Source organism: Hemiscyllium ocellatum, chromosome 17, assembly GCF_020745735.1.
Source record: "Hemiscyllium ocellatum isolate sHemOce1 chromosome 17, sHemOce1.pat.X.cur, whole genome shotgun sequence".
NCBI classification, from domain to species: Eukaryota; Metazoa; Chordata; class Chondrichthyes; order Orectolobiformes; family Hemiscylliidae; genus Hemiscyllium; species Hemiscyllium ocellatum.
In genome coordinates, this window is record NC_083417.1 from 27,655,144 (window position 1) to 27,682,008 (window position 26,865).

At 39.5% G+C, this 26,865-nt stretch overlaps 1 protein-coding gene across 1 annotated transcript; it reads right to left on the minus strand.

The window, feature by feature from the left end:
- Positions 1 to 480: 480 nt before the first annotated feature.
- On the minus strand, positions 481 to 26,672 carry tmed6 (transmembrane p24 trafficking protein 6). Its single transcript, XM_060838329.1, has 4 exons — positions 26,460 to 26,672; positions 13,670 to 13,796; positions 10,801 to 10,955; positions 481 to 714 (listed from the first exon to the last, which is right to left on the minus strand). Exons 1-4 carry the CDS (start codon positions 26,670 to 26,672, stop codon positions 481 to 483), a joined length of 729 nt encoding a protein of 242 aa, XP_060694312.1.
- Positions 26,673 to 26,865: the final 193 nt, after the last annotated feature.

Below are 26,865 nucleotides of genomic sequence, written 5' to 3' on the forward strand. Positions count from 1 at the left end.
TATATTTTGAACAATTTGGTGTTATTGAGATTTCAAGATAAACAAAATTTGAATCTAGGAAAAGGTAAACATTAAATGGAGATGGAATTAAACATAAAGGATTAAGTGTTGGTTGTAATCATTTTCCCATGCATTTTGTTTGTGTCATCTCTGGAAATAAAACTTCCCTCAAAATTTGAATATAAACAATAATCAGAAATCAGCAATTTTGGGCATCTACATTCTACTAAAATGGTAAAAACATCCACAAGTTTCAGACAAGCATATTTATCAATTTGTGGGCAGATTCACCTTATTATTTTGTGAGGCTAAAACAAGGGCAGTTCAGGCATCAAGGAAACTAAATAAACTAGTACTGAATGGTCTGTCCCAGGCCTGTGAGAAGTTAACATTAGATGAAAGGATAAAGCTTGTTTAAAATTTGTCAATTTCTAGTAATCCACTTGAATTAGCAGTTATATTTTTTCAATTTAACTACATCTAGCATCTGGATCTTTCACTTGCAGTGGTGGCTCTCACAGCAAATAGACGCTTCAGAAAGTAAAGCTGTAAAACACCAGATGAAACGATGACCACACTCTGGGCAAATGACCACCGATTCACGTAATTATTGCTTGCTAGTACAATAAAGTAATCAGCTCCTTTGCGCATCCTGGCAAAGTTATAGAATCTCCACATGTGGAAGACGTAGCTTTGTACTTTGATGGTAGTATCCTGTGAAAGGGAAAAAGGTGGATGTTAAATTAGGTGTAAGACAGACTTTAAAATGATAAATTACCCACCAATGAATATGCATGCCGTATGGGTGAAATTTTCTGAACTTGTTTTCTGCCCAAATGACAGAACAGCTAGTGGGCCATGAACTCATTGACAGCTTGAACAGGCTTTGCTGAAGATCTTTAATTAATTCATAGCATTTGCATTCTACATCTAAGTTCTCTGGCCAATCTAGGAGAGTGGGTGGGATGACACACTGATTCTGTCAAAGGAAGGAAATAGAAATACATTGACACCAGGATGTGTTACAATCATCCAAAAGGACATTAGGTTTTGGAGTTCCCGAAGTTTAAAATTGTGCAGCAGCATCTTAATACTACTGGCAATGTGTGTACACCTGACCAACTCAGAATGAGGATTTAGATTAGATTAGATTACTTACAGTGTGGAAACAGGCCCTTCGGCCCAACAAGTCCACACCGACCCGCCGAAGCGCAACCCACCCATACCCCTACCCATACATATACCCCTTACCTAACACTATGGGCAATTTAGCATGGCCAATTCACCTGACCCGCACATCTTTGGACTGTGGGAGGAAACCGGAGCACCCGGAGGAAACCCACGCAGACACGGGGAGAACGTGCAAACTCCACACAGTCAGTCGCCTGAGGTGGGAATTGAACCCAGGTCCCTGGCGCTGTGAGGCAGCAGTGCTAACCACTGTGCCACCGTGCCGCCCTTTGTTGAAGTTGGCAATGCCCTGCCATGAAATCTGCTCCTCTGGAGACAATGCCACTCAGCAATGTTGAAAGAGCTAATTTTCTGTCTGTAGACTATATCTTGCCTGGCTGGAAATGGCTTGTTTTTATTTTTAAAAATTAGTTAATTGGATATGGGCATTTATTCACCATCCCTAGCAGCCCAGAGGCAAGTTTTTAATGCAAGCATATTTCTGTGGGTCTGGAGTCACATGTGGCCAGACCAGGTAAGGAGGCAGATTTCCTTTTCCAAAGAACATTCATGAACCAGATGGATTTATTGTAGTAATTAACAGTGATTACATTGTTCAAGTTTTATTCCAGATTTTTATTGAAACCAAGCTCCCAGAACATTAGCTTGAGATGCTGCATTACTGGTTCAATGTCATGAGCACTACACCACTCCATTCCCTTTTGTCTAATCGAGAATCATGAGGCTGAGGAGAAGGCAGTTAGTGCTGCCACTGTGTTGCTTCAACAGCTGCTGCAGTTGCTGTGAGTGCTGAACTCCTCTTGCTTTTGATAGGAGATGCAAATCAGAGCTACATAAATTTCATCTACGCCCTAGTGAAGGCAGATAACAGAAGTGTAGCTGAAGATGAGTAAAGTGTGTAAGACTGTCAAAAAAATTAGGAGATTTAATTATTGCACAGAAAACCACTTCCTTGCCTGGGAAAATTCCCCTTTTACCTCAGTTTCCCCATTGTGGGATTGGAGTGAAGAAATTTATTGCTATTCAATAGACCACAATACATAGCAGAAAGTGAGGACTGCAGATACTGGAGAGTCAGAGTTAAAAAGTGTGGCACTGGAAAAGCACAGCAGGCCAGGAGCTGCCTGACCTGCTGTGCTTTTCCAGTGGCACCTTTTTGACTATAATATAGGAGCAGAACTACACACGTTAGCCTATTGAGTCTGCTCCACCATTCGATCAGGGCGGATATGACTCTCAACCCCATTCTCCTGCCTTGTCCACATAACTCTTGAACCTCTTGAATCTATCTCTATCTTAAATACACTCAATGACTTGGTCTCCACAGCCTTTTGTGGCAATGAGTTCCATAGATTAACCTCCCCTGGCTGAAAAAAATTCTTCCTCATCTCACTCTGAAGCTGTGCCCTCAGGTCCTTGGCTCTGACCAGAAAATTAGTCTAAGTGAGTACTACGTTTCAAAGAGTTCAGGCTCAGTCAGTCTATCATTGCTTGGTGCCTCGATTCATCTCATGTGGAATGGATGTGTTAGGACTTCTCGGTTTCTGAAAAGAATCAGCAACATCAGCAGGAAATGGGAGAAAATTGAAGGTTTCTGTATTCTTTGTAATTGATTGCAACAATGTATGTGCACATGTGTGATCCATGCTTAGTCATTTCATGTATTCCTCTCTGTTTGGGAGAAGATAAATCAGACTGGCTATGCAAACCTCACATTTTTAAAATTAATTTACTGGATTTGGGCATTGGAGGTACATAATCAGTTATTGCCTATTCCTATTTGTTTGAAGAATGTGATGGCAAGCCAGCACCTAAAACCATTGCAGTGCATCTGGTAAAAATACTCCCAATGTGTGGAGTAAGTATAGAGTTCCAAGATTTCCAACAGAGAAGCTGGAAGATTCTTTATGCTCAGACTGCTGCTGGTGTTCCTATGTGCCTGCTGCGAATTAGGGGGGATAGTAGATTTGGGAGCTTCTGTCAAAGAAGCTTTAGTGAGTTGCTGTAGTACATATTGCAGATTGTACATACTACCAGGATGCAGCAATGGTGAAGGTCTTGAATATTTAAAGATTATATACTGCCACTCAAATGGATTGATTCAAATCTTTGTTTGCAGTCACTGTATATAAATAGTTGGTTTAATTCAGTTTCTGGTAATGTAGAGATGGATGTGAATTCTGAAACTTGCCACCTTTGACAGTCATAGTCTTTTATGTGGGGAATGTAAATACTCAACATTAAATGTCAATGGTAGGTAGTGAGATTCTCTATTGTTGGAGATGGTCACCATCCGACACTTCTGTGGCATAAATGTGCAGGCCAAGCTTAAATGCTGTTCGGGTCTTTTCACATACAGCCCCAAATTGCTGCAATATCTCAGGACTTATGAATGGAATTGAATATTTTGTAATCATCAGGAAATAATGATAGAAGTAAAACAATTCATTAAGCATCATTGAGCCAGGAGACCGAGATTCAAGTCCTAACTGCTCCAGGATTCAAGTCCTAAATGCATAATATCATTTCTGGAACAGGTTGATTAAAAATATCTCCAAAGAGTTCAGGACTTTGCCCCACGGAATGGCACCAGAGACATCCAGGAGCTGTAACGATTGGTGTACAACAACTTGACCATCTTCATTTATGTGATATATGACTCCTGCTCTTTGATGCCGTAGCCCACGAAATGCCACCTGGTATCAAGTGCAAGCATTCTATCCTTACCTCCAGAATTTATATCTTTTATAAATGTTTGGAACAAGGCTGGTCATGCAATCTGGAGCTAAATGGTACTGGTGAACCCCAGACTGAGCAAGAGAAAGCAGGATATTAATAAGGGAATGTATTTGATAATCAACACTACCAGTATTTTCCTAAGAATTGAGAGTGGACTGCTGAAACAGCGTTTGGCTGAATTGGATTTTTCCTGCTTTTTGTGGATAGGACATACATTGGCCACTTTAGCTATGGATCAGCATGGTCTGGGTTGCATTATTAATGGAAAGCTTCAAACGCATGGCAATGTGAAGTGGAAAAAAGACTAATAAGTCAGTGTCAAACATGATTTTAATGTCATTTTTGGACTTTATAATCATTTGCAAAATCTAGGTAAATCTCAGAGATTATGTTTTGGGGCAGTGACATAGTGGTTAGCACTGCTGCCTCACAGAGCCAGGGACCTGGGTTCAATTACCATCTCTGGCAACTGTCTGTTGTGGAGTTTGCACATTCTCCCTGTGTCTGTGTGGGTTTCCTCCGGGTGCTCCAGTTTCCTCCCACAGTCCAAAGATGTGCAGGTTAGGTAAACATCTAATCAATGTTAACCAAAACTCTCAATTTAGTGGATCTATAGTGATATATTTTTCATTCGTTCACAGGATTTTGGTGTGGCTGGATTTTCATATCACATTTGCCCCACTGTGAGCACAAGTGTGACATTCAATCCTTTTGATGTATCAGCTTGGTTCTATTAGCATGACACTTAGTTCTAAATCTGAAGGTAAATGAGCAAAAAACCAAGGTTTATACCCACATACAGTAATGAGTACTGGCAGGCTGCATTCTAGTAATTTACTAGGTATGCAGAAGCCTGGAAGAATGCACTAGAGACAGGAGTTCAAATCGTATCATGGTAACTGGAAAAATTAAGTTCAATTAATAAAAATTATGGAATAAATTGCTAATAATAAGAAAGTTGTAGTAAAAATCCATCTGGTTTTCTAATGCCATCTGGTTTTCAGGGAGAAAGTCTGCCATAATTTCCTACTGTCCTATACATCACTCCAGACCCATAACTATGTGCTTGGCTCTTCACTGCCCTCTGAAATGACTGAGCATTCAACTCATATGTATTAAAACACTGCAGAAAAAAGCAATGTGGATATGCCATATTATCTGCAGTAATTCGAGGAGGAGTGGTCAAAGGATGGACAATAAATTATGGCCTTGATAATGATGGTCATAGTGTAAGACTAATTATTAATAAAAAACTACTACTGATGGAGGTGGTGGGCTTGGGATGACACATTAAAACAAAAGTTTCTACTTTGGAGCAGGTGGATACTAAAATAACTCACAGCACTCAAATGTAGAGAACTAATAACATATTTCTCTCAAATAACCTCACAAAAAATAAATTTGTGCTGTTCATAGCATTTATTGTGTGATCATTAGCTGCCACATTGGCCTATATTTATCAATTAGTATAATGCAGAAGTTAGGTAATTGATAATATGGAAGAATTGAGGAAATTCCTCTCAGGCAGTAGTGGATTAAGCACCCCATTATACACAGTGCTTCATTTTCAGTTCTGTAAATTGTTGTTCAGTGTCTCCTGAGTGGCTGATTCGACATCAGCTCTTTTGCATCATTGACACTTTCCACCCTACATCTACAACTTAGAAGCATCTAGAATGAGTACCTACTCTATTTTCTCTTCAGGTGTTTCTTCAGAAAATTTTTGTACTAACAGCAGCTTAACAGTATATATTGGTGCATCATTATGCACCACGGTGCATTAACCACGGTGGCACAGTGGTTAGTGCTGCTACCTCACAGCGCCTAAGACCCGGGTTCAATTCCCAACTCAGGCGACTGACTGTGTGGAGTTTGCACGTTCTCCCCGTGTCTGTGTGGGTTTCCTCCGGGTGCTCTGGTTTCCTCCCACAGCCAGGTGAATTGGCCATGCTAAATTGCCCGTAGTGTTAGGTGAAGGGATAAATGTAGGGGAATGGGTCTGGGTGGGTATCTCTTCAGAGGGTCGGTGTGGACTTGTTGGGTCGAAGGGCCTGTTTCCACGCTGTAAGTAATCTAATCATTTTCAGATTTAAACTGTTTAGTTTGGAAGGATATAAAGGTTTCAATCCATCAAATAATTTGATTCAGAAAATGTTGCTTCCTTGTTTAAACCATTGATGCATTCAACATATTTCAGAACAGAATTCTGCTCTATTATTGTCATCCAGTGTTGATGATGTTTAACATATGGTAGCCAACAGCATCTCACAGTGATTGCCAGTATTCCCTCAGATCTATCTTGTTTCAGATTCCTAAATGTCTTTGTAATTTGCGCAGAACCTTTTTGTACATATGTATGAAAATACATGAGTTCTGACATGTGTCTGCTGACAGCCAATGTATGCAGAGTTTCAAATCAATGTGAAGAATATCAACTTAGCTGAAGAGGGGGAAAACAACATCACGTAAACAGGTTTTGAAGAGAGAATGTCAAATTCCATTGAGGTGGGGGAGAAAAAAGTATCAGTATTTCTTGGAAGGAAAGATTAAGTTAGAGGTTAAAGGAATATCTCTATGCAAGTGTGGGGATGAGGGAAACATAATGATTCGAGATTAGCTCTCAGCTCTCAGCAACAAAGGAATGGCAATTGCCACTCGTTTCATTGCCTGCAGTCCACACGTTTTCCTAGTTCAAAGATTTTTTTCTAATCCATGTTACAAATGCAGAGGCCTCTAAAAGACATTCATAGCATGTGTCAGCAAGGAAAGTGACAATGAAGTTCTTCAACCATCAGACTGAAGTATCCTCATTGAGCCATGTAGAGTTCAAACCAAGAAGAACAATACAGGAAATCTAATATTACTGTTTATAGATTAATCTTTGGATTTTGTTTTGCCAGGCATTTAAAATATTTTAAAATGTGTTATATGTAGATAGCTTGGTTTCTTTTATCTCATTTTTTTTCTTTTGCATAACGAATTTCTGTTCTATTGTTAAAATCAAATCTGCAGCCTAGTGTTCATATATTTCAGTATAAGATGACCATGTTAAGTTAAGAAAGAACAAAATATGATCTATTAAGAAAATTTAATTGTAGGATTTCACCTGTCCAGTAGCGTCATCATAAGAGGTGGGATGTCCTTGTTCTCAAAGTGCATTTTATCTTTGACATTTTATTCAGGGTGCATTCTTTATTAATATCTGAAGATTATTATGTAAAGATTAGGAAAAGAGAAAGACAGAACTTCTAAAGTTAATTTTCTTACAAAAGAACAAGACTTGTAAAAAGGTATTTTTCAAAGGCTACAAACATTACTCAGCAGTAATTATAGCTTAGTGCTATACTTCTGAATGAAGTATAAAGACGGTTTCAAGCTAACATTTGCTGACTCACCAAATAACTGTACTGCAGGTTTGAGTTCTGCTGGTGAACAAAGGAAAATTATGCAAGCGTGGAGGAAGAAATAATGTACCCTGATTAAAATGTCAAAGATAAATGCACTTTGAGAACAAGGTCTTCCCACCTCTTATAATGACACTACTGGACAGGTGATATCCCAGAGTTAAATTTGCCTTAATAGTTCATATTTTTTTCTTCTTAATTAACATGATCATCTTGCACTGAAACATATGAACAACCAGGCTGCAGATTTGATTTTAACAATAGAACAGAAATTCATAATGCAAAAGGAAAAATGAGATAAAAGAAACCAAACTATCTACGGTGGCTCAGTGGTTAGCACTGTTGCCTCACAGCGCCAGGGACTCGGGTTCAATTCCCGCATCAGGTAACTGTCTGTGCAGAGTTTGCACATTCTCCCCGTGTCCGTGTGGGTTTCCTCCGGGTACTCCACTTTCCTCCCACAGCACCAAAGGTGTGCAGGTTAGGTGAATTGGCCATGCTAAATTGCCCATCGTGATAGGTGCATTAGTCAGGGGTAAATGTAGGGGAATGGTTCTGGGTGGGTTGCTTTTCGGAGGGTCGGTGTGTACTTGTCGGGCCAAAGGGCCTGTTCCCACACTGTATGGAATCTAATCTAATCATAACACAGTTTAGAATATTTCAAACACCTAGCAAAACAAAATCCAAAGTTTAAACTATAAACATTAGACTCCCTGTTATAACCATAATTTTTTTTAAATCACTGGTATCTGTTGATTTCATTTCTTAATCTCAAATCTGAATGTTCCGCTCACTGATAAGCCCTAATTCCATGCAATATCAACCTACAATTTCACTCCATCTTAATACATTCAGCCATTTTCATGTACAGTTCATCAAAATCCAAAGAAATTTTAATTCCCTTTCAGATCCAGATGTTGTCTTAACTATTTCTTTCCAATTCTAATCCTGTGAGCTGTAAGGCCTTTTGCCAAGACTATTCACATCACTGTCAGCTAATACATCCACAGACATTTAATAATCCGCCCTGTTTTAAACAAACATTCTTGGCTTCAAAGTTTTCATAAACTACAACCCCTACATATAGATAACTTATTCCTTTAAATACTCTGAACAAGTTCCTTTTCTAGGAGAAGCCATTCTTACACCCGACTCGAGTCAGGTCTCTTTTGAACTGAATTTCAAAACTTTTTAACTAATGTTTTAAGTAATTGTTTTTCCATCCTAGCTTCTGCTGAGATAATGGTTTAATGTTTGTTTTATTCCTTTCTCCTGTTATAAAACCCCAAAATATAAACAAACTTCCATTAATCCTCAGGAGGCCTTCAGTACTCTTCTCTCTGGCATATGCTGACTTAAACTCACGGTTCCAAAAAGACTGACCTAGTTAATTTTTAAACCACTTCACAGAAATGACTAACACTCATTCATCACAAGTTTGAAATCTGAACTCTGGAAAAGAATTTTATTCTATATTATATAAACACACACCTAAATCATACACCTTTCATCACATTTTAACCTAATCTTGAGAAGTAATTTGTATTGGAATGGGTCCTTGAAACTCTTCAGAATGTTTATACCACTACCAGAAATATAATGAACACATATGTACCTATGTGGGCCAAATTAAATGCTAAGTTTAGCAAAGATTTGAAAGCAATAGCTAGTTCGTGAAGACAGTTTATGGAACAAAGTAGGTTAGTTGTGCAGATGCACAAATGTCTCAGAGGCTATCAAACAATTTCATGCCAAAATTGTATGTTTTTGATGTTTCTTCATCAAACAGTGGCAAAAATGAGCACCCATTGTTACAGCAATAGCATAGGTGAAATGCCTTTGAATTTTGATATTTTAAGCAAAACAAAAGGTGCAATAAAAAGTTTGAAAATAGTTCTAGTGAAAACCAAAGGACAAGGAAAAGACAAGGTTCACAATGATACAAGTCTGCATGGCCAACAAAATGATATTAAAATCAGTTTTAATTTAGTTTTCAAATATAAAACTATGTCAAAAACCAAGTTCCCTACAGGAATAATTGTCCATGTGTATGCAAATGGCTAAATGAATTAAAATGGAGTGAAATTGTGGGTAGATATTGCATCCAAATAGGGCTTATCAGGAAACAAGATGTTCAGATTTGAGATAAACAATGAAATCAATAGATTAACATTAAATTGTAGTTATAACAGGGATTTAACATTTATCGTTTAATATTGGATATGTGCCTCAGCAAGGCTTTGAAATATCATGTCCAGATTGAATGGAATAAATGGATATTTAACAGAGAAAAACCAGTTGCCAAGAGAATGGAAATTTGCATGCTCCCCCATTTCATGTTTTATGTGGTTTTGTTATCAAATTATGAGATGCTATTAAACTGACTTGAGATTGTTCGAAAAATACAGAATATCTAATTAAGCGGATGGAGAGGAAGATGTTTTGTTGTGGCAGGATCATTCTGGGAGCAAAAGCAACAAATCTGACCCAGAATGGAATCCTTATAAGGATGCCATAACCAAAGTGAATCAAAACAAATTTGATTAACTGTTTGCATCGGATGGTGAAGAGAATGAGTTTCACAGTTAATAGAATGCTTTAATGTGGTCATGCATATCAGAGTAAGAATAATTCAAGCAATATTAGTTTGGAAAAGGAAATAGAGAGGAAACAGGAAAATATGGCCCGGATGGCCTGACATCAATATTGAGTGCATCGTAAAAGATTTATAAGCAGAGCATTTAGGGTAGGGGCTAAGATGGGAACAGGGTAGTGAGTTAGATGATCAGCTACGATCACATTAAATGATGTAACAGGTTTGAAGAATTGAATGGTCTAATCCTGTTTTCCATGTTTCTATATATGCATCACACTGTTTTAATTTGCATTACCATATCTTTTCTTCACACTTCAAAATGACAACCACCTACACTAACACAACATTTTACAACTTGTACATAGCATACAAGTTGATCCCTGTTTTTGGAAGGATTGCTGAGGTTTCAAAGGTCGACTTACAACGATGAACTATGCATTTATTTTTCCATCAGAGCCATCAGTGAATTGACATTTTTGACTCTGTGTCAATGTCTGTTTAATTCCAAGGTTGACTTGTATAAAATAAGATATCGAAGGCTAAATGTACATTTTTATTCAACAGTTTATAAAAAAGGAATAAATGAAGCCTACCAATTTCAGTTTTGACTAAAATAGTCAAATTAAACAAGTCCCTTTCTTGCCATCAAAATTGTTGGGGAATGCCTCATCAAAGTTTGCAAATGTAATGCCCCTTACTTTAAAATTATTTTAAAATAAGACAGTATAACACTATATAATAACTTTGTATTCTTCATCCATCAGGCCAGGAAAGAAAATGTTTACAATAGTAGCAGCTGATTGCTTTGAAGGGAAAAGAAGAAGACAGTATTAAATATGCTGATATCTTAATCTGATCATTGTTTCTCACCCGAATAGCAGAAAGTGTATCATTCAGTTGAACTTTTGCTTTACTTTCTGCTTCTGTTTTCTCACCAAAACCATCATAGTAAACTCCAAAACTGATAAAGATCTGCTTTGATCCAACGTGCGACAAAAAGTTGCTCAAACAAATTTGATAAAAACCTGAAAGAAATCAAAACATGATTGTCTGCGAAATGCAATATTGTTTTAATCAGTTCTTAAAAATCTTCCTGTAGTATCAACAACAATTTGTTGGATTTCTGCAGCAATTTTAAGACAGAAAACATTTTTTCCCTGCAAATTGACTATTTTCTTTATTTTTACAACTTGATACTTGTAGTTAATGCATGATAAAATTCAGTGACGTCAGCTGTTGGGCAACTATATGCAATTTGGGCATCCATTGGACACACAGGATTATGGAGTGATCAAGGTCCCAGCTAAGTATTGGTGGGAGGGTTTGATGGGATGGGATTCATGGAGTAGAGGGCATAGGTGGGTCAGTGACAACGGCAGTGGGTTGGTTTCGGTGGGCTCCCTTTAAAAATGCCATGATTGTTGATCAAACACTAAGTGCACTTGAAGGAGAGAGACCTGTACCCTAGGAGACAACAAGCAAGTGCATGTTGCATGACATAAGCCTAATTATTGCTGCATTAATACTAGTGGTGGCAGAACAAGATCCTTGAGTGGTAATTAATTGGCCACTCAAATACATCAATTGGCGCAGGACGGGAATGTCGACCACACACTTTCCTGTCCCTGCACTAAGTGCAACGGTGGCAGGCCCAATGAAATCCCTTCCCCACTTCCAATGCATCACTGGAGATGCATAAAAGATTCCACCTCATCCAGTGTTTCAGGTCAATTGCCTTTCTTCACTTGTTTACATTAAGCAAGTTGAGCAACTGATTGTTGAACAAGCTAATGGTTCTGAAGGAGTTAATATACATGTTACTTTAAGTTCTACTTAATCTGATGTCATACAGTCTTTGGGTAAAGGCAGTTGAATTCTGTACGAGTTCCTTACAGCAGAAGATATATCTCACACAGCTCCTAACAGTCATAGTCATACAGCATGGAAACAGACCCTGCGGTCCAACTCATCAATGCTGACCATGTCCCCAAACTAAATTAGTTCGACTTGCCGGCATTTGACCTATATTCCTCCAAACCTTTTCTATTCATCAACTTATCCAAATGTCTTTTAAACATTGTAAGTGTACCTGCATCCACCACTTCCTCTTGCAGGTCATTCCACACATGGGTAACTCTCTAAAAGGTTGTCCCTTGTCCTTTTTAAATCTTTCACCTTAGAGTGACGATATGCTGGGCCATGAGATTGCAGATTGTGTTGATGTACAATCCTGTTGTTGCTGATGCCCACAACACCTTATGGATGCCCAGTCTTGGCTAAATTGACTGAAGGGTCTGCTTCCTTGCTGTGTGACTCTTGTAGTCAGCCAGTTGCAGATGCAGCTTGTCCATTACAGTAACGATAAGAGTGACCACTGGTCCTTGTGGAGACCAAGTCCTGATTTCACATGGAGAATACACTCCATCATGTCCTGAGTAATTATACCTAGCAAGTTAAGGCGAGTGCCTCTTTTGTTTAGATTCATCAGCTGACTATCCTCTACCACTGATAATTAAACAGGTTCAGCATACTGAAAGAAGACGGTGATGGTGAATTACCCCAGACTAAAACACATATGGGGAAATGCACTGTGCTCAGTATTTCTGCATGATTAGATAAAGAAATGTCATAGAATCCCTAAAGAGTAGAAAGAGGCCATTTGGCAGACCATCACCCAAGACTGGAATTGAATCCAGGTCCCTGTCACTGTGAGGCAGCAATGCTAACCATTATGCTAGTCTGCTAACCGAGCAACTGTCTGTATGGAGTTCTCCCCATGTCTGTGTGGATTTCAGCCAGTGCTCTGGTTCTCTCCCATAGTCCAAAGATGTGCAGGTTAGGTAGTTTTGTCATGCTACTTTTTAGTCTCATGTCCAAGGGTGTGTAGGCTATGTGGATTATAGAATCATAGGTGATAAATGTGGAGTTATGAGGATGAGGCCAGGGTGAGGGAGGAAAGGTCTGGATGGGTCTGGGTGAGATATTCTTCAGATGTGTGGTGCAGATTTTGTGGACGAAACGGCCTCTATCTGCACTGTAGGCATTTTGTGATAGGTTCTGCCAATTAAACCAAGAAAATATACTCAAAACTGTTTCTCTGCTGTTAACTCACTGGGAAATAAAATCACTTAGTGTTTCATATTGGCCCTGTCTTACCAAGTGTTGTCTCCGTCCATTTCTTGCGATGTTACATTGTAATACGTGTGGCAAACACATTATCTCTCCAGGTTCACTCATAAGTTACAGTCCCAAATACTGCTTTCATTTAGATATATCGGGAACACTGTGATTCAATCCTTAAAGGCAAGAAGCCCATGCTATTTAAAGGAATAACTGATATCACTAAATTTTATAATTTATTAACCACAAGTGTTAATTTGCAAAAATAAGGAACTGATCGTTTTGCATGAAAAATAAGAACCTAACATATTGAAGTCACCTCCGTGTCTGCCCACCTCAATTTTTCTGCTTTTCTCATAAAAACCTCCTTACTCTCAACAGAGTTCCCCATTTCTCTGCTAGTAAATTTGAGCAATCTATCAAGAAATATTTCACTCCATGAGCGACACAGTACATCACCAACTTACCCCATCATAGAATGGAATATTCAATTTTACAAGCTGCTTCATTACTTAACCATGGTATAATAATGGTACAAAAATACAAAAGACAGATTTAACACAGCGCAATAATGAACCTCTTACCAGTAGTTTACTTGAAATAATATAATTGTATATACCTGATTCATTTGTTTTGAAATTAATTTGGCCACTTGCTCCTCTGGATGTATCAATCAAATGCCCAGTGGGTGCATTAACTGTGGCGGTTATAGCTCGGATATTCTGTAATCCCATCATCCACTGAACCTAGTAGGAATTAGATTTCAAACATATAAAAGACACAATACTGCACTGAGGTAATTCTGATTGTGAAAAGCAGAAATCGTCAATAGTTATACATTAATACAGTAACTACGGATGGATCTGAATTGATTTTCAACCAATTTGCAAGTCAGTGCACCATAAAGGCCATTTGATGCTGAGCAGTGCCAGTATGATAATTTTTCAAAATGTGAAATAAGCAAAGTAATAAATGCATGGTCATTATTGCTTATCTAATAAAGAATATGCATTCAAATCCCACCAAAGTAGATTGAAAATCTGAATTATATTTTTAAGAGTCTGGAAGTAAGAGGCTAGAATCACCAGAAGAGACCATAAATATCTTTGGCTTTGGAAAAAAAGAATCCCAGTGATTCACTCATATCCTTTTAGTGAAGGAAACCCCCAGTCTTTGTGGGATTTGATCTATATGATTCCAGTTCCTTTCCAATGTAACTGATTTGTAACTGGCCCTGAAAACCAGTCAGTTGTATCAAGCTGCAACTGTGAATAGCCAGAATGAAACTGGACAGAATGCAGTCTGAATATGCTTGATTTCTTTATGATTCATTTGGTGGTTTCACTCTTGCTTCAAACCTTCCACTTAACTGGGGATAGTGTGAAGATGGTGTATGGTGTTGAATTCTCCAGTCCTTCAAGGCTACTGTACTCACTCAGGAATTGAGGTTTATTGTCATTCATCAGAATACTTGAAATGCTGCAATGACCAAAATGTGCTTTCAGGAACTCCACAATCTCAAAAGTTACAGATGAAGTCACCTGATCTACCTCCCAGTATATAAAATAGTCCATGGTGTCAAGATGAAGAGTCCTTATGAGATTGAAATGGGCTATCCCAGCCTCATCCATGTGTGATGAGATGTGTCTTTAAGAGGGACTTGTCTGTCCTGGTTCTCTTGAAGAGAGGTGTCATAAATCTGATGAAGAGATGTCTGCTCCATGGAAAGCAGAGTGAATAGCGTTAGCATTTTTAAAAATTAGACAAAAGAAACATGAGTGGGTGGGGTCAGGCTCTCACAGACCAAGGATTTAGTTTTACTTTCAGTTACTGAAGTTGGGAGTTTGGAGTTGAAGTTGCTAAATAAAGCTGTCTTTCTGCAGCTGCAAAAACGTGAGTTCTCTCCCTGCTGCTAGATTCATTCATTGCTTCGCCTGGAGTGGGGGAGATAGCAAGTGAGGAAAATCTGTTTTGCTGAATTTGCCTTTGCTAAAGGTGTATTTATGGGATGCTGCTATATTGGAACAGCAGCCGAGTAGTAATTAAAATGTATATTATCTTAAATACATTGATAGAAAAAAAACATAGCTTTCATTCAGTTAATATTTTAACTATAGTGCAAGAATAAAGTGTATTTTGCTTAAAGCCTAGTAGTTTGATTAATTGAATCAGATCTGGAACACAACACCCTATACTTGCCTTTAAATGAGATAAAAGTTATGGTCGAGGCTATTTGGGGGGGGGGGGGGGGTTGGTCTGGTCTATAACACATGGTCTATCTGGGGTGTCATGTGCCATCAGAAACTCTTTAGTTTGTTTACCATGGTAGTTGTTAAACCTTGGTCCCTGATTTATTTGCTCATGTGCAGCTAATAAAGCACATTTTGACCTCCTCGTGGGTCTGCTCCTGGGCCTAGCCAAACTGCCCATAAACAGGTCCAGGCAGTGGGCCGTGGAGGGGGTTGTTAGGGCTGACTGTCTGCCCCTCTTCTGCGGTTACGTTAGAGCCCAAGTGTCTCTGGAGAAGGAGTACACGGTGTCCACCGACACCCTGGAGTTGTTCAGGGAGAGGTGGGCGCCGCAGGGAGTGGAGTGCATTATTTCCCCCTCTAATTCTATTTTGATTTAATCCCTGCCCTCCCCTTCACTGTTTGATCACACAGCATTGCCCTTTGATATCAAGCTTGTCACTGGCCACTTGGGTGTTTCCTTTCTTCCTAGTGGTGGAAATTGAATAAAGATTTGTGCACCTGTGTCTTTCACAGAGTCTCACATCTGCACACACATAGCATGGGTGCTGGGGAAAAAAAAATAAGAAAACAAAAATAGAAAAAAAATTTTTAAAAATAAACAGGAGTGTCAGAGGTTCTGAAAAGAAAAAAAAAAGCACATTTTGCCTTCCACAGAATTGACTCAATTCCTTGATGGCTTGCACACTCCCATCTCACTGCGGATAATAACTCATTCCTTTGTACAAAATACCATCTTGTGCTTTCATCTCTGTATGCCAATATGCTGTTGCGACCACAGGAAAATCCTTGAAGATTTCAGATGATCCTCTCATCAGTACTTTTCCAAAACTTGAGGAGACTTGCTTGATTTGATTGAGACACTAATATGCTATATTTAATGTCTCTGTCAGGTTGATGACTTGCAGAGCATGTGGAGCTGCTGCTTTAAAGTGGATCTGGAAAATTTCATATTCTGTCGTAGCAGCTTATAGTTTCTTCATAGGGAGTGTTGTACTTGACAGCATTTCAGTGAAGTCCATCTGTTTCCCTTATTTGTATTTCATATCGTGAAGGTACCTCTGTATCTGGAATAACATTCTCTGCAAATAATTTGGAGCAATTAATAAAGATTTGAAAAAAATGCTTGGAAGTAGCTTGCGGTCAAACTTGACTATATCTCTGCCAAGCAGATATTACTGAAAATGATCACAAGCAAATACAACAGTCAGTTAGTCTTTCTCCATCTGAGGGTAATGTTGTTCTTTTGGGTTGAATGTGGAGGATGCAAATGTGATTAGTTGTCCTTGTTCAGTAGGATGGCTCCAAATCCTGTCTTGCTAGTACCACAATGCGGGATGACTTAATATTTACGTCATAGTATTTTATTACTTGAATGGCCATGACTAGTTGCTTGATTTTCTTTTATTGAAAAGATTTTTATTCTTTATGAAATTGTAAAATTACAAAAAATATAATGAATATAACAATTACAATAAACAACTACTTTACAAACAAAATTTTAAAAAAAAACTACCCATACTATATTTGAATAAATAATTGAACAAATTAATTAATTAAATTACTCCACTCGCGCAACACCCCCAAAGCTCCCCATTACGGGAAGTATCAATTACCATACCTGTACTTATTTGGGATTCTTCCTCTCATGGCGCATGGCTCATCAGACCCAGGTCTCATGGCTAAACAAAGGCCCTAATTAAAATGGCTGACAAATCTGCTTCTAGATAGTGCAGAAAGGGCCACCACATCTTGTAGAAAGATTCTGTTTTCTGGTGCACCATACTTGTAAGGAAGTCTAGGGGGATGTATTCCTTAACTAATCTATACCATCCTGACAGGCCCAGAGGGCTCTCCAAGACCCAACTCATGAAAATGTTCTTCCTTGCACAATACGTAAGAGTATTAAACAGCTTTATCCCATTCTCATCTCACAAAGGCAAATTTGGCAGGCACAGGAGAAGAGACATCGGATCTACTTTGACCTCAGTTCCCAGGACCCCCTCTATGACACTTGCTACAGTGCCCCAATACTTGCAAAGCTTGTGTCAGGACCACAAACAATGGGTAAGAGTGCCAATACCTATTTTGCATGTGGGGCATAATGGAGATGCTCCCTTTTTGAATTTTGCAAGCTGCTCTGGGGCAAGATAAACCCTATGAAAGACCTTCAACTGCATAACATGTCCTGTTGCAGATTGAGATCTTTCCCACATTCTCCCAAATGTCCTCCCATATCTCTGACGAAATCTCCACTCCCAACTCTTGCTCCCAGACCCCATGAAGCCACTCAATATCTTCCAAGGTGCCACCTCCAGTAAATGGTAAAGGGTGCTAATCGGGGAGTACCTGTAGTCCAAAGCACTCTCCTCTCTATGTCAGACCTGTTAGGATCAATCAGAAATGTAGTCTGTTTCTGGATAAAGTCCTTAACCTGAAGGTAATGAAAGAGGTCCCTGCTGGGCAATTCGTACTTGCAACTCAACTGATAGAAGGACATCATGACCTCCCCCTTAAATAAGTCTGTCTCTCCTGGACGCCCATAATGTAAAATCAGAGTCCATCAACCCTGGCCAAAATCCTGGCAAATAGGAGTGAGAAAGGAGGGTTGAGATAAACTGCCCTTGCTTTGTCGCCATCGTTCTTCATGCTTTAATCATATTGATGACAATTGGGTTCTGACAATACTCTGTGACTGTCCTCATCTTATCCATGAATAACAGATTAATAAGGGGACACTCCACCTGGGAGCGCTCTATATCCAGCCATATTGACTCAGGTTCTCACAAGCCCCATCATTCACAAAGAATAGTAGGGAGCTTATTTGACACCTCTTAATATCTGGAAAGTCTACACCACACATTCCCCCCCCCCACCAACAATTCCCTGGGGAAGCTGCAATTTGGCAAACCTAATGAGAGGTTGCATGTGATACCAAATGTGAGTCTCTGCAATGTTTGCCTAGGCAAAATTAGAAGGAGCATTTGCATGGATATAATAAGTGAGGAAGAACATTCATTTTAATAAGAGCTATTTGGCCTAGCCAACGCTAAAGATGCTACCTTATCGAACAAGTGCACAAAGTTAGCCTTTACTGGTCAAAGGCGGGATTAATGAAAATGCCTAGTTACATGAAACGTGCCTGTAAAGACCTAAAAGAGAGTTGGATTTCACCTTCGAGATCAGGTATTCTCCCAACATACCACATGGGCATAGCATCCGACTTCATAAAATTAATTTTACATCCTGAGAAAGAGCCAAATAAATTGATACTTGGTACAAATGAGGCACAGACACTGCCGGGTTTGATAGGAAAGGTAGATCATCTGCACAGAGTGTGATCTTATGCGTCCTTGAACTCACCTCCAGGACAATTATAGAGGGGTCGCTCTGGATAGCCTCTGCCATAGGCTCAATCACCAGCATGAACAGCAGCGGTGAGGGGGGGACAACCTTGTTGGTTATCACTACCGATACTAAAATTATGAGACTATATGCCATTAGTAAGGACCGTTGTCATAGGATCACTATACAGCACTTCTACCCATCTGGTAGAGACCCCACGGAGACCAAACTGCTCCAGAACATAAAAATATGGCCACTCCACCTGGTCAAACACATTCTCCGCATCAAGGGAGTCTACCAAGCCTGAAATCGACCTCTGTTGACACACCTGGACCATATTCAATAATCTTCTAATGTTATTAGATGACCTTCAGCCCTTAATAAAACCTGTCTGGTCTTCCTTTACAATAGAGGGCAATACCTTCTCTAATCCCAACATGTGTCTTACATAACATTTTAAAATTCCAGCTTAGCAGCGAAATGGGCCTATACGAAGCACAGTCCTCTGGGGCCTTTCATCTTGAGGATGGGAGAAATATTAGCTTCTCTCAAAGACAGCAGGAGACAGTCCTGACTGTGCAAATAATTGTACATGTCCAGCATTGGCCTAGCCAACATTTTCATACATTCCTTCGAAAACTCACTCGGAAGGCCATCTGCCTTACTACTTTGGAGCTGCCTTACCACCTCTTGTATATCTTGCACTGTCAAGGGAGCATTCAAAAGGGATGTCTGCTCCGAAATCTCACCTGGCAGGTCCAGGTTCTTAAGGATTCCATCTTCAACAACCTGTCCTCCCAGCCCTCTGACCGATACAGCGCAGAGTAAAATTTCCAAAAAGCCATATTAATCTTTTTGAAATCACAACTAAGAGTCCCAGTGCCCTCTCTGATAAATGTGATAGATTGGGGGGGGGGGGGGGGGGGGGGGGTGTGAGCCCTCTTTTTCCTAGCCAAATATGCCAAGTATTTACCTAGCCTATCCCCATACTCAAATAATCTTTGTTTCACTAAAGAATCTCTCTCTTTGCTGTTTGAGTAAGCGCGGAATTCAGAGCAGCCCAGTGAGCTGTGATTCGCTGTAATTTAATCACGGATGGCCTATCAAAGTATACAATCTCGGCTGTCTTCAGCCAGGTCTTAAGCAGACGTTGCTGTTCTCCCCTTTGTCGTTTATGACTTGCTGAGTAAGAGATGATTATACCCCTTGCATAGGCCTTGGCAGTCTCCCAAAGATCAGACGGGTTACTGACTGTGCCCAAGTTGATACCCAAAAACACTTTAAACTCCCTCAAGAAGTATTTGATAAATTTACTATCCTTAAGGAGAAAGGGATCCATGCTCTAATGACATGAACTTATCCCATTGCCACTTGCCTTAACCTCCAAATGGCTACCTTCCCAATTTTACAGAACAGCACTGAATCCAAAAAAGCCAATGGAGCAAGAAACAAATCAATCCACTTGTGTGGATTGGAGAAAAACGTGAAATCCATACCCACTGGGTGAAAACATCTCCATACATCCACCAATCCCAACTCCACACGTAAGTCCACCAATTGTTTAGATTGTGGAGAGGTGCCCTGAGAACCCCTGGGCATCCTACCCATTGTGGGATCCATGAGGCAATTAAAGTCTCCTCTAATAATAGTAAGGCACATTTTAAGGGTAATCAACCTAGAAAGCACATCCGTCAAAAATTTAATGGGGTGTGCCAGGGGACAGTAGACATTCAAATACTGTATTCATCAACATGTATTAAAGCTTCGAGAATCACAAACCACCCATATTCATCCTTAATCTGATCTCCCCATCCTTAATTTGATCACCAACCTGACCTCACAGCCCTCTGACCGATACAGCACGGAGTAAAATTTCCAAAAAAGCCATATTAATCTTTTGAAGTCGCAACTAAGAGTCCCAGTGCCCTCTCTGATAGATGTGATAGATTTGGGGGGGGGGGGAGCCCTCTGGAATGGGAGATTCTTCTGAATGAGTATAGTCATTCTCCTGCTTTTAGTGTTGAATGATGAACACCCTGTCAGAACCGAACCTGCTGCAACTTTAGATGCTCTTTGTCATCAAGGTGGGTTTTTTTGTAATAGAGTGACATCAGCATTCCCCTTTCTAAGACTTGAAAGTACTTTCTTTCTCTCAATTGGTGAGTGACTTCCCTTAATATTCTAGGTGCACCATTTGAAATAACAACTAGCCAGAGTCATCTAAACAACCCATGAACCCCCGAGAGGAAGAACTCTACTCATGACGTGCCGAGTGGAGACAATTTAAAGACTCGTGGAGCCTGAAGAACACATTTACAAAAACTACTAAAAACAAAAACACTTTTAAAAACTAGTTACAATAAACCAATACAGCAAGAAACAAATCAATCCACTTGTGTAGATTATCCTTTGCCCATAGGGAGCGCTCACATTACCCACAAACATGGCTCCTTCTAACTGAAGCCCGCCCCAAACTCAGGCAAAACTAAAAGTAAAGAATACCTAACTCTTACAAGCATAAAAATTAAAAATGGGCATTTCACCCATCCCACCCAAACATCGACCTCCATTATTGCTGGAAAAAACCCACAAAGTTCTGACAACGCTTCCCAAAGACCAGTAAAGTGAAAAAGGGAAGAGAGGAGGAGGGAAAAAACAAAGGGACAAAACAATGAAAGAAACAACAAAAAAAACCCCATTATTGTCCATATTGCTTGAGCCAGTCAGTTTATTTTGAAGTGTCCAAAAAGTTCGAGTCAAAGACATACACAGACCATCGTGGATGAAATGAAGCACTGCCGGGTACCTTAGAGATTATTGGATATCCAGATCCCTAATCTCTTCTTTACCTCAAAGAAGGTCTTCCTCTTATGGATCACGGCCGCAGAAAAGTCCTGCAAAAAACATAACCTTCTATCCTTTATAGATCAGGGCATGTGCACTCGGACCAGGCAGGGACGCTGGTCTGACTTGGGCCTGCACACTGAGACCTGGTGAACTCAAATTGACCCACACCTGGCCCACCTTGGCTTTCCATCCCAGAAAATGCAGCAGCCATTACTCAAAAAAGCTGGCTGACTGATCCCCTTCTCAAGGTCGACGACCTTCTCTATTAAGGCCTGCACCAGCTTTTCCAAAGCCTGGATTCGTCCTGCAAAAGATTTGGCTGTGGTCTCTGATGCCACAGTCTGCCATTCGACCTCTTCCACATGCTGCTTGAGACACTGCATCTCCTGCTCATGCTTTTGCAGCATGGCCAAGATTGGTACCAGCCTGGCCCAAGTCTCTTCCATTATTGATTCGATTTTTTCTCGGAGCTTAACAAATTCCAAAGATAGGCCTTGCTGAGTAAGTAAGTCCAATGGGGTTTCCATGGAGGCCGATGCTGTGGCCGCAGGTACATCCATCACTGCAGGGGAGTGCCCTACCTGTTGTGATCCATGCTGCCCTTTGCCTTTAGTCATCTTCGCAATTCACAAAAAAAGATATATAGTGATTCTAGTAACTTAAAACTACCAACTTTTCACAAAATATCTAAAATATGGAGGGGGGGGGGGAAGCACCATTTTGCCTGAGTTATGGTGCAGAGCTCAGCAAGTCAGACTTGTTAGACTTCGCCATCTTGAATCCCCCCTAGTTGCTTTATTTCAATGAATGCTGTTTCTTGTTCCATGTCCCAATGACATTGGCAGTGGGTTAGCATAATGGTTTACACTCTGGTAACAATTCAAGCAAGATTGTTGTCAAATTGTCAATTAATCCAAAAAATCAGTGCACTAATTTTATATCTGATGTTCACTAGATTACTGCTACAACTCTCACCTTTGCAACAGTTGGGTGAAGACATTTTGCTATCAATACATGACCTATGTACTTCACTTCAGGCATCTTTCATGGCACTTTTTTCTCCTTCAACTTCATGTACATCTGAAAAGTTCACTCTAATAGTTGTCCTATAATTTTTGTGTGTGTCATGGTCAGCAATAACTTCATCCATTGTATCTCTGCATCTATACGCTAACAAGCTATCTACTCTAGGTTCTAGGAATATCGTTCAAATCTTTTATGGTCTGCATTGACTCCGCTGGAGCCATGGAAATGCCAAGGACATTCACACTTGCCAATGTCTCTCAAACTGCATCCAGAATGTAGTCAATCATCATCCAGTGCATCTAGGGTAGTAAAAACTTTTGCCTTTGCAAAATTATGTTAAAATCTCTGAGATGATTGGCATGCAATAGTGAGATCTATTCAGGAGTTATTCAGATCCTTTGGGTCGGTGCATATTTTCCAGGTTGTTTTACTGCTACCATGCTGATAATCCAGTTCATAGAAGTTATCACTTTATTAGTTAAACACTTCTTTACCAATTCTTCTGTTTCTCTTTCAGTCTAGCCTCGAGGATAACTAGAATTTACCTTAGCAGACATTCGAGATTATATTTTCCAGGAAGACATCTTAAACCTGTAAACACAGTGTTGTGCTCCTCTAGAATATGTTTCATAAACAATGGTTTGTGTTTTGCAATATGTTACAAATTTATTCTGGTACTTAATGGATACCAGTTTTAGTATTGCTCAGGCTAAGGTGAGTGGTTTTTATTTACCATCTAGGATTTAGAACTCCACTGCAATTGGCTATCAGTGAAATCTGTTTCTCAGAGTATAATGTTATCATATAGCCTCAGCCTTACTGTTGCAGACTTCTTTTTTGGATCACGATGTTGAACTATAACACATGATGTTATATGATGCACAGGTGTATACCTAACACTGTTGACTTGATGCTTTTTTTCTGCAGTCATCATTCCAAAAGTCATAAATCATTTATTCCTTCTTATATGTTTTGATCCAACCTGCTGTAAGGTCTAGTGTGAACTGTCGATTTGCCGATATCTCCCCAGTGGCAATCTGTACCTACTCATTGTGTACAAAAATTAATCACAATTTGCCCTTTGTCCATGATCATTCTGCCTTTTTGTCCTGGGATATCTATTGGGATACCGTATGGCCTGGTCCGTTCTGGTGTAAATATGCTCAAGTTGCTGATTTAGAAGCTCAATGTTTCTGCATAAGTCAATTACTTTTCTGTGATGATGTTTCGACGTTTAGTAGACGTGCTGTCATGGTAGCATCTCTCCTACCTAACACAATCCTGCCTTGAATTCAATCTATTATTTGTACTAATTTGCAGTACTCAACTACCATTCACGGCAGAGTGTTCCAGACCCAAACCACCCTCTGGGTGAAAAGATTTTTCCAGAGATCCCCTCTAAATCTCCTGCCTTCTGCTTTAAAACTATGCATCATGTTGTTGACCCTTTAACTAAGGGAAACAGCTGCTTTCTATTCACTTTGTCTATGTCTCAGTTTTAAACACCTCTAACAGGAGCGTCTTCAATCTTCTCTGCTCCAAAAAAACAACCAGCCAGCTTCTCTTCACAGATGAAATGCTCCATCCCAGGCAATATTCTGGCTAATTGCCTTTGTACCTGCTCCAATGCAATCACATCCATCCTATAGTGTGGTGACCAGAACTGCACTCAGAACACCAGCTATAGCCTAACCACAGTTCTGTACAGCTCCAACATGACCTCCCAGCTCTTATAAGCTCAGCCATGACTGATGTAAGGATATTTCATGAATGAATTTTATTAAATATTTCAACGCAAATTTAAAAGCAGGATATTGCAGATGTTGGAAATCTGATGTAAAAACAGAAAATACTAAGCAGGTCAGGCAACAACTCCAGAGAGAGGCAAATCAACATTTCAGGTTGATTACCTTCTATTTATAGTTCTGATGGAATGTTCTCATCCTTACAGATGAACTCTTTCTCATTCCATTTTGCTGCCTGACCTTTTGAGTATTCCCAGCATTTAATATTAGGACTGATGAAAGGAAAGTGTTCTGTATGCCTTCTCAACTACCCTATTAACCTGTTATGCCACCTTCAGAGATGTGTGGACAAGCACAAGATCCCATTGTTCGCCTGAGCTCCTTAGTGTTTTTCTGGAAGCAAACTGCCAGTCAAAAGTCATAGTTAAACCAGAAACCTCCTTACAGCTTCTGTTCTAAAGAACAGTCATACCTGACTTGAAGTATTAACTCTATTTCTCGCTTCACATACGTCATCAGTACCTTCAGCATCTACAAATTTTGCATTTATTACACAGAATAGCTATTCTGCATGATTTCCAAACTAACTGCTCAACTGCCAGAGATGGTTAGGGGAAGGGTGCAGTTTGGGTGTTTGATTGAAGTAGTAGAATCAATTCCTTGTCCTCACGCAGAAGGAAATGACCCTCACCAAGACCCAAATGTAACACTACTATGATGTCATTACTGAACTGCTGTAAAATGGACACCTTCACTCAGTGCCTCAAAGTTATAGAGACGTACAGAAGGGAAACAGACCCCTTGGTCCAACTTGTCCATGCTGACCAGATATCCCAACCCACTCTAATCCCACCTGCCAGGACCCACCCCATATCCCTCTAAACCCTTCCTAATAATGTCCCCATCCAAATGCCATGGTAAGGTTCACATGATTACAGCAAGCACATTGAGATAGAAATGTATTAGCACCAAACATTAGTGTGAAGACTCCAACATCAACTTGCTCCTCACTGCTCATCACTATAGTTGCATTTCTGGTGGTCTGGCCTGTCAGTTGGTAGAAACAAACCCAGGAATGACAAATTGAAGGGTCTGCCCACTGGCTAGAAAGTATGATTCAGTGTGCAACTCTGCTAGCCTGCTGCTTAAATAGTCTATTAGACAGTTCCCCCAAATTTGCTACAATTGCCTTAATATTAATACAGAGGATTTGGTAAAATCAATTGGATAGGGCGTGCTTTTGTTTCCAGTGGCTAGACATGCTGGATGGTTCTTCTGTAACTTCAGTTTTATTTTTAATGTTTCCGTATTGCTTCAGTACAGACGAGTGGCTCACGAAACAATTTCAGAAGGCACATGTCAGCCAGTCTGGGTCAGAATACAGATTGGTTTTCCTAAAGGAAATTGATGAACAAGGAAACAGGGTAGGTAATGGGATTCAAATGACTTACTGATGTAGAGGGTAATTATTGACACAAACAGCTTGTTTTTCATTTTGTAACTTTCTTTGTCTTTATGTATCAATGCTATTTGGATGTCAGAAATAAAGTTCTAATTTGTCAGTAACAAAATTATTTAAACAGAATAACTTAATAATCACAACAATAGATTCAAATAATCTCCATTAAATTACATTCATTCAAAATAAATAGAAAATGCTGGAAATACTCAACAGGTCAGAGAGCATCTGTGGAATGAAATATCAAGTTCATATGTAAGGATGACAGCATTCCATCAGAACTGCAAATAAGCATTCATCAATCTGAAATGTTGCCCTAATTAGATTTTATTGCCACATGTACTCAAGTATAGGAATACATAAGAACAGTGAAAAGTGTACAAAGGTGCCATTCCCTGACACCATCTAGGTTACAAAATTAGTTTTAAATAAAAACAGAAAAAATTATAAAAAGAGCCAAAAGGTAATAAAATCTCCAGATCTTAAACTCTAAGGTCTTATCTCCATAACGGTGCTTGGAATGTTCAGCCACCAATGCTAGAGTGTTGCCTGACCTGCCCAGTATTGTCTGCTTTTATTTCAGATTTCCAGCATTTGCAAGATCTTACTTTAAAATCTCAATACATTGGAATATTTAACATCATTCCTTTTAACCTAATCATCACAAGAATTCTTAAAATTTACTTCAACCAAGTCTTATTTGAAAGTAACAACAAAATCAGGAAGGTAAGATCCTACCTCGTAATTGAAGTAAAAATAGCCTGCCTTGTCTGCATAATGCCAGAAACATTCCTGCTCACCCCCTGAGATAACGATGGAAAAGTCATATTGATCAGCACCACGAAAAGTAACAGATTCACCGGAACCACTTATTGACTTGGTATTTTGTGATGTTCCACTTACAAGCAGAACAATACACACGTACATAAATGTAGCACCTTGCGCAGACATTTTACTGCAGTGATGAATAGAGAATTCCCACAAGCAGAAAACTTACAACTTAAGAAATTATTAACTTTTTATCTCATCTTTGCTGCATATTAATCCTACTCAATGTCTTTTGCACCTGTAAAATACACATTTTAAACAAACATCATTCAAAAAGATCCTATTGCTGAACTAGAAATTATGCAATCCATTGAGA

Coding starts and splice junctions, on each gene's coding strand:
- tmed6 (XM_060838329.1), bottom strand. CDS start 26,672: ATGTCTGCGCAAGGTGCTACATTTATGTACGTGTGTATTGTTCTGCTT. Junction 13,797..26,459: donor ATTTTTACTTCAATTACGAG/GTAGGATCTTAC, acceptor AATTCCTACTAG/GTTCAGTGGATGATGGGATT. Junction 10,956..13,669: donor TTTCAAAACAAATGAATCAG/GTATATACAATT, acceptor GATTTCTTTCAG/GTTTTTATCAAATTTGTTTG.